General features: G+C 44.0%; 1 protein-coding gene across 4 annotated transcripts; it reads right to left on the bottom strand.

Moving 5' to 3' along the window:
- Nucleotides 1-1,098: 1,098 nt before the first annotated feature.
- On the bottom strand, nt 1,099-7,798 carry ZNF639 (zinc finger protein 639). 4 transcript variants are annotated; one of them, XM_064458050.1, is made up of 6 exons: nt 7,661-7,798; nt 6,500-6,603; nt 6,030-6,097; nt 5,348-5,455; nt 4,392-4,529; nt 1,099-4,118 (listed from the first exon to the last, which is right to left on the bottom strand). In XM_064458050.1, the coding sequence occupies exons 3-6, from the start codon at nt 6,085-6,087 to the stop codon at nt 2,971-2,973; spliced, it is 1,452 nt and encodes a 483-aa protein (XP_064314120.1). In that variant the 5' UTR covers nt 6,088-6,097; nt 6,500-6,603; nt 7,661-7,798; the 3' UTR covers nt 1,099-2,970. The 4 variants fall into 4 exon arrangements, with proteins under 4 accessions (XP_064314120.1, XP_064314123.1, XP_064314121.1 ...); XM_064458053.1 differs by having other exon boundaries at nt 5,348-5,446; XM_064458051.1 differs by having other exon boundaries at nt 7,666-7,798.
- Between the last annotated feature and the right edge of the window lie 1,173 nt (nt 7,799-8,971).

The raw sequence follows: 8,971 nt of genomic DNA, 5'->3' as shown, positions 1-8,971 counted from the left end.
CTAATCTAATTAAGTTCTTGCAATAATTGGTGGGATCTAATTTTTGAAGTCAGAACGTTTCGTATAAAAAAGTTCTCTTGTTCAATAACAAACATGATCCAGGAAGCTGAAATGCACAGCACGCATCTAACCTAAGCGCTCGTTAGTCTGAAAAGCAAAGCAGCAAATAGAAATTACTTCCAAACACAAAATACTTCCAAAACCAACTCTCATGATTTTGTCTAGCTTCTAGTTAGAACGCTGCTCTTGAAGCAGACGAGCCTTGCAGGTGCCAGCGCAACGACCAAGGAACAACTGAATTCGATATGCTCATTGAGTGCCTCAGCGGGAAGAAAAAATACCAGCATACTTCCGATTACTGCAGTTAGTTTCTCTCATTGAAGACGGAGAGGAATGGCCCAGCTGTGGGGCTGAAGACGGCTGCAGCCTCGGGCAGTCCCAGCCCAGCTGCATCCGCTGCTCTCGGCCCACCTCGGCGCAGCAATGGCAGAGCTCTGACCTTCCACGTACGCGCTCCATGGAAATAAACCAAACTCGTCGCCCCTTCGATGGGAACGCCACGCTGCCCTTGGCACGTACAGTCATTCCTTTTGGCTGCCAGCTTCTAGACAGACTCCACTCATTACCTATTTTTTCTACTACTTAATATCTATCTTGTTTTAGGCCGCTGATCACGTGGAAGCCGATATCCTACTTCTGTTCCTGCTATGGTAAAATGGGACAAGCTACTCCTGTACATTTTCATTTACTTTGACATATTAAAAAGAAAATATTAACATTGTTCCCTTATTTATAAAATCCAACCTAAGACAAATTTGAATACATTTCCTAATTAGACACCGTGAAGTACCTTTTAGTTAGGATTTATTTGGCTTCATAACATTCCTGCAGGGTATTCTTTTCGTTCCCAGTTTAGAAATAACACAACTCAAAGATAGACATGGAGTTTTTCAGGAGTGAAGCAGCAAGTTTTCTGTGTCTCAGGGCTCTCTGCTTTTGCCTTGCCTGTACGGGACACAATGCCAGTCTATACAAACAGACACACTTCTTAAGCCCACTTATTTATTTTGGGCTGGTTTTTTAAATGCCTTTTTTCCCCCACTTCTCGTCACTGGCCCCTGGAGCAGTCTTCTCTCCAGAGCAAAACTGTGCCATTCCACCCGTGTCGTCACCAAGAGCTGGGTTTTAAGAGAACCAGCGTTCCCCGCTCTGTTATACCCCTATGAACAAAATCTCCTTTCCATATGTAAAGTAATTCTTATTAGTGCTTTGTTAACTATATTGTTGCTACCACTTTAAGCCAGCCAGGATGAATGTGTTGAAAATAGGAAATTAGCAATTCTACCACAGCTACTGTCATTCTCTATACAATGGACTAATCAGAGTCAGGACACCATCAGGCTGCCCTCTTCAATGACTACACAGAAGATTTAGTAGTAAAATCAGCATTTCAAAGTGACAAAAATGGTCTCGCCTCCTACAAAGAAATATACGCTGCTTCACAGCTGACTTTCCAGAAATACTTCTCTAGAAATTAAAACTTCCATAGACTATATTCAACCAATTTTTATCCCTAGCTTTAAAAATCAAACGCGAAGACCCTTGTGCACCTTGAAGCTGATAATACCAAATCTCACTGGTCAAGAAATGTTTTATACATTAATTACATCTATACAGAGCTTGCATTAGACAGACTTACATTACAAATTTACAGTCAATGTAAAGAAATAAACTCCACCACTAATTTATGGGTAATTTCACCCTGATAACTAGCACAATCTAAATGAACTCACCCTTATTTTTATCTGTCCAAGCATCCACTCAGAAAGACAGCTACAGAATGAATTGTAATTCACTTCTAATGATTATAACGGCAGGACAGCACTATCTAATCTGAACAGATGCATGAAATCACTTGAAAGTGATTAAAGTTAATAACATTTTTGTTCTGTACCAGTGTTTTAAGCCAGTATATAGGAGAAGTTTTAAATTTACAGATTTAAAAATAACTGTCCTTGTATTATTAGCAGTGGAAAGCTAATTATAAATACACAGAATTATAGTAATATGAACTAATAGAGGCTTGCTCTAAATGAGGTTGGTGACATACATCATTTCAGTGAGAGCTAAATTAAGATTTTAGATACGAAAATCATGCTCTTCGTACGTCCTCAGTTAGATCGCTTTGCAAATTCCCTTACAATTACTCCATAAAACATGTCCCAATCTACACACAAGCAATGTGCGTCTACTTGGTGCATTGAAAAACAGGAACTGAAGGTACATAAAGGAGACAAAAATCATGTGTAAGGTCCGCAGTGACTGTGTGGAAGAGAGCGCTGTTTGGCAGTTGCACAGACAGGAGTTGAAATTAAACACTGAACAAAGAAGGAACGGTGAGGTCGGATAAGTAACCCAACGGAAAAACAGGACAATTTTAAAATCTTATTGAGAGGTGAGAAATGCAGGCTGGTACGTGCATTTGGAGGCGTTCATGCCTGGGACTTTTTGGAACGCCTTCACCTTTGGCAGGCTGGTGCAATTTGCTAAACATCAGCACAAATGACCTGCTGCCACAGAGGGTAACACGAGCTGGATGTGTGGTTGGGATCAGTACGGCGTTACTTAAGCACGGAACTAGGCGTTGGCTTTCTCTTTGTCCCGTTTTAAACTCGAGGGAGGTGCCAGTGTGCATTAGATGTGAAAGTGCGGGGTGACCATCAGAACTGCCATTACAACATGCAGCTACCCCCATTGTCCCTCCCCCCAAAATGTGATCCATCGCACTGTGATTATTCCTAATGAAACCCCCAGGTAAGGAAATTCACACCACCGAGTTGTTACACATGCTTTGCTGATATAAAAACATTAAAATTGTATAATTGCTGTTAAAAGTGTATTTAATACCACGTTTTAGTGACTGGAAATTAACTCCAATTCTAACAAATTGATTGCAGGGAAAGAAAGTAATCAAGCTGTCTCATGTATCTGAAGATGACTTAAAAGATCTTTTTCATTTCCAAACCTCATTAAGCAATCGGTGCATTTATGAGGCAAATCTGCTGAATGCCTGAAATCCAAATGAGTTTTAAGGTCTTCAATCTGTCCTGTTGAATATTCACAGTATTGACACAAGTAAATCCCTTCAGATAAATGAGAGCTTAGATGCTTGCAATATTCCAACATACCTGAAAAGCCCTTCCCACAGTCATCACAAACATGAGGGAATATTTTGGTGTGTTCAATCGCTACGTGCCTGTTGACATTTGTATGCAGCCTGCTCCTAAAGCCGCACACTTGGCATACAAAGAAGTTTTTGCATTTGTCAAAACTGATTTTGTTTATGAGACTGTACTGTCCGCGCTCCTTGTTATTATAGCTGTCGCTTAACTCTATCAGTCGACACGCGTGTTCGTTCACCACGTGGCTGTGCAGATCTTCTGGGTCATTCGTTTCATGCTCACAGAACTGACACAAATACTGCTCGTCGCAGCTGTGCTCCTGGAAGTGCAGGTACAACTCGCTGCTGGAGGAGAACTGCATATCGCACTGCTCGCACCAATACAGGTGGTCATTGAAGTGAGTGTCTGCTATGTGCTGACTCAGATTCTCAACTATCACTGTCTTGTAATCGCAATATTTACAGATGTACGGATCCTCCTCGTGTAGTTTTACATGTTCGATGAGCTGCACTTTGCTGGAGAAGCTTTCTTTACAAACTTTACAGACATGAGTGTCTGTACACGGCTTATGCTTCAGGATCATGTGCTGCTTTAAATCAGAAAAGTACTTGCTATTGAAGTCACAGAGCTCACACTTGTATAAGCCGCTGCTGTTGGCTCTCAGCAAAGGCCATTTCTGTTGAGCTGTGATATTCAACGCCTGGTTCTTCTCAAAGATTTTACAGGTTTCCAGAGGGATTTCCTCTAGGTCCTCGGCTTCTAGCTTCTCAGGTGACACGGTTTGTGTTTCTATATCGTGAACTTCTACAGCATTCACTTCTGTTGTAGAAATTTCTACAGTTTGAATATCTAGAGGCTTCTCTTCTTCTGTAGGACTGTCACTGAATATAGGTGAATCACATAAGTCTCTGCACATTCCATTATTAGTGCCTTTGTCTGCAGGATGAAATAGATAACAAAAGCAAAAGGTCAAAAAAAAACCCCCAAACCAACCACCCTGCAAAACACCTGGGTCCATATTTAACTTTTCAGTTATTGTAGCCGCTTAGAAAGGCAAAGAGCAGTTATTTTTCCCCAGCCAGGCTTAGTATGATATTTAACTAACAAATAACGTAAACCACAAATCCTTCGCCTCTCCCGTCAAAGCAGAGGAGTTACATAAAAAGCCAGCCACCAGCATGGAAGCTGCGAATACACGTTTACCTTTACCTTTATCCTTCTTTTTAGGGTCTGTGTAGTGTAACCCCACAACGCTGGGGTGCGACCCGCTCCACTGCGAAGTCCCAGCATGCACTGGACTCCCGTCATCATCGGTGTCTAGGCTCTGCACAGGGCTGTGGAATCTACCTGCAACAACAGATTTTGTCATCGCTTGGCTATACTAGCATCATCATGACTCTAACCGTAGATCTTATTTACTATTTACTTTTTCTAGTTGCTTAAATTTATCTTTATATACTAATCACATCATAACCTTCATTAAAAAAATAACAATACCTCAGAAATTATTTCCATACATACACAAGACAATAAAAGAATTCAAAAAGGTGGCAATGCTGTCTTTAAAATATCAGAAAAAAAATAGTAAATTAATTATACTAGAAAAAACTTTAAATCCTTACATAGAACTTTACATTTGAAAGACAATTTTAAAAATATTAAATATTTCTGGACGTCACATTTCTAAAATATACTACTTTGTAAGACTTCTGGAGATTTAATGGCTGAGTTTTAAGAGTGGAAAGAAAAATATAATAAAAATCCATCCTCACATCTGCTCTGCTGAACTTTACATCCATTAGTGGATGTTGTACAGAAAAGGCAGTTTGTTTTCTGTAAGCACAGCCCAATGCAATTGGTAAATTCCACCTGAGCTTATTTACACCAGCTTTACGTTACCTAGCCAGCAGATATTTACATAAATAAGTCTAACAGTCATTAGAAATGCTGTAAAATGGAAGGATCTTTCTGTTATTGTTTGTAATTGAAATACAATTTTCAAAGTAGAACGATTAAACAACCTTCCACCAGTCTAAGGCACGTCAGATCACTACAATGCTCAGAAGCCACCCACTATGTATTTTCTTTTCTATTTAATTCTATGAACAGGAATATGTTACACGTAGTAAAGAATTACAGAACAAGACCCCAAAACGTACTCTTACCTCTGTTTTCAGAAAACTTGATATCTGGCTGTTTCATAGAACAGACACTATAGCAGTGGTCAGAAAAGATTCCACTGTTGTCTATGTATTTGCTTGCACCTGAAGAATCTTAAAAAAAAAAAGGTAAGTTTTTGTACTAACACATTGATGTAGCCACATACCTATTTTGTGTTCAGCAAAATTCTCCTCACCAGCAGCATTTTTGCTTCTTGTGTTGTGAAAATTCTGTGCTGGCCTGATAACATTCCTGTTTTGATTTGCAACTTTGAGCTGCTCTCCCGGCACGCCGAGTATCAGACACAGTCGTCATCAAGCTCTGCTCCCACGGAAGGCAGTGATAGGGACACAGTCTGCTCAGCCCTGAACGCTTCTGGACACCCCCATCGCAGCTTTTACAGAATTCCTCTCCCCTTGTGTTTTAGGAGAATCGCCTTCATTTTGCAGCGTGAGCAGGTTTCCCCATTTGCAGTGCAGAGGGAACAGAACAAAACCGTTCCGACGCGCTGACTGAAAGCGGCTTAGCAACAGAGTACGCAGCACAGGTACCCAATACATCCGGCCCAAGACTTCTTATCCCACCCTTTGTTACTGATCTTCCGTGTACCAGCACGTGTGGTTCCTTCTCACCAAGTAATTATTCTGAGAAAAAATAAAGTGTATGTAACTCAAGCTCCACACTGACCTGAATATCGAGAAGGATGCAGGGTCTTCCTTTTCCTCTTTTTAGGATGTTCGTTCATTTTGAATAGTCTAAATTAATTGCAAAATGAAAACATTCAAGAATTAGACTTGTTTGCACCTAATTAATCTTTTACGACTTTACGAAACAATACAAACATTTTGAAAACTCGCACATTAAACACAAGAGGTTTTTTCCTACTACCCTTTCTCGCCCCCCACCCCGCTCTATTACAGTTAACACCACATTAAATGCATGCAAGTGCTGAAGCCTAGTTTCATATTCCTGCCGTAGAACAAAAGAAGGTTCACCATAAAGGCAGGCAGGTCAGGACTCCAGGCACTCAGGCAATCAGTGAGTCCTTCGAGGCAGTTCTCCAGCACTCTGTTACCTTCTGTCAGATACTCTGAGGCAGCATCCTTCAGATAAAAGTTTTGATGTTGAAAATACTAACAAAAGTCATGCTCTCTTACCCAAAATCCCAGACTCTTCAGTATCGGCAAGCAGAGCAGCTAACAAGCTGGCAGCTGTACAGCTTCCAAATGTGGCGAATACATCAGCTCAAGAAGATTTTCATCTACAGAGTGACAGCGTTTTAAAACACTTTAAAATTTGAAAACAAAATTTAAAGGAAACTAAATCAGATAAGTAAGTATTACAAAGAGTTAAGCTATGGAACTTGAAGCTAGGAAACAACTTAAAAAGTTGATATTCATTTGGTTTAAAGTATCAAAATGAGTAAGGCAGATGATGCATTAGAGTATTCATTTTCCTTTTGTCCCAGCTTAGTTGGCTTTTGCTGCACTTGGCAGCTCCTGACAACAGAAAAATAGATGGAGACAACACTTGAGCTACAAATCGGCCCAAGGAGTTTTGAAGAAGGGGGTCAGCTGTGAACACAGAATCTGATGTCGTTTCCCATAAGACTAGAGCACTTTTGGGCCCAGGATCTTCTAAAGCCAAGGCCACCCACCACAGGTGGAAGGAGGGAAAAAAAGACCCCTTATCGAGTAAAAGCTGTTCTCATGGATGATTTGTCTGAATTCAAGCTTTATTTTAAGGGGAGAATAACATGGAAAACCCAGTTTTTGAAGTATTGTATCGCGGCCTAGAAGTATCAAATACCCTCTCCGCTTTTCTGATTGCGAGGGACGAACCCACGTTACACCGAGCGGGCGAGCCTGATCCCCGTTAACGCGGCTCGACCTCTCCCCGCGCATGGGCCCGCGGGGCAGCAAGGCCGGCCGCCTTCCCCAGCGGCTGTCCCGGTGGAGCCGGGGAAAGGGCTAGCGGAGGCCCTGGAAGCCGGGATCCCCGCAGCCCCTCGCCGGGCCGGGCAGGACGCGGCCTGCGGGGAGGCCGGGGCCGGAGCCGGGGCCGCCGCGGGCGGGAGCGCGGCAAGGACGCGGCACCGCTCCGCTCCGGGGAGGCCGCAGCCACGCTCCGAGGGCGCCGGGGAGAGGGCCCGGCCGGGAGGAGCCGCCGCCGGGGAGCGCCGCGGGCCCGGCCCCGCCTCGCCTCAGCGCGGGGTCGACGGTGGGCAAGGCCGGAGGGAGGCGGGCGCTGGCGGAGCCGCGGGGCGTCCCGGGGCTGCGGGCGAGGCTGGGGGCCGTCCCCCTCCCGCCTCGACTCACCTCACCTCCGCTCCGCGCCCCGCAGCGGGCCGGGCTGAGTCGGGCTGGGCTGGGCCGGGCTGAGCCGGGCCTGGCTGAGCCGCCGCTGCCGCCTCCGGACGCGGCGCTTCCCGCGGGGGAAGGGGCGGGGCGAGCGGCGCCATGGCGCCCCCTGGCGGCCGCGCCGCTGCCGCCGCCGGCCCCCCTCGTCGCCATGGCAGCGGGGCCTGCGGTGTGGAAGGATGAAAGGGAGCAGCTTCCCCCTTCCCAAAGTCTTTCCGAGTTTATAATCATAAAATAACCCCCCCTTCACTTTTTTTTTATGCCACAGTGAAGAGCAATAAGCTATGTTTCCCCACACAGCAGAATATTTCAAACAGCACCTTATTATTTTTCAAAATAAGTAATTCTTTTGAAGACACAAGGGAGACAATTGCAGTCACTGAAAACAGATCATGGGATTCTACCATGCATTTCATGCATTGAGCTATTCTGCTCTGTCTTAGCCTGAACGCACCTGACTAAGATCGAGCTTTCAACTAGCAGAGAATCCACAACATCCCTTATATCATTGCTCTAGTGATTAGTGAAAAAAAATTATACCCTGCTTCTGGCCTCGGTTTTGTTCATTAGCTGGAAGTTAAGATTGGACTTACTGTGTTTATAAAATCCTAGCTTTAGCCTTTTTCCTGAAAGCAGGAGACACGTCTTCAGGCGGAGCTGACTTGGTTGGAGCCACAGAGGAAGAGCTTCGTCCTGTGATGGCACGGAAGGTTTGATGGAAGGCAGCGTGAATTCAAGTAAAGGTATCCTTTTGAAGACACACTGCTGCTGAGCCCTCAGAAATTAAACAAGTGTGGTATATCCACCATCTCCCAAGCCAAATTACCAATCAGACAAGATCCTGGCACCCCAGTTCAGTGTGTTCTCTGCTGTTTATTCCAGCCATAGCAGCAGAGGTTTCTCCAGGACAGCTTGCATTGAAGTCCTCATAAATTGGCTACAGCCACCCAAATGGGTGGATGCCCACATATTTCTCTCTCTATTCACCAAAATGTTTTCCATGTAAATATTAAAAAAAAAAAGGGGGGGTGTGGGGGAGCACTTTCCCCAGTTCCCAGCAGAGAGCAGTAATGGGAATTTACAAACCATAATTTCCCAAGGGAAAAAAAAAAGGAAAAAAAACCAACACTCCATCAAAACCAAACCCTTTCCTTTGAACTCAGTCCTGCTCACTGAGACATAACAAGGATAACCAAGGCACCTCCACATAAAGCACACACATCTTCTGTACCTTTTGATTGGTTTCTTCTCCACACAAAGCAGCACGAC

Source organism: Phalacrocorax carbo, chromosome 7 (genome assembly GCF_963921805.1).
Source record: "Phalacrocorax carbo chromosome 7, bPhaCar2.1, whole genome shotgun sequence".
In the NCBI taxonomy this organism is placed as follows: Eukaryota; Metazoa; Chordata; class Aves; order Suliformes; family Phalacrocoracidae; genus Phalacrocorax; species Phalacrocorax carbo.
Note: the sequence above shows the minus strand (reverse complement) of the source record. Positions and strands in the feature narration are given on the sequence as shown.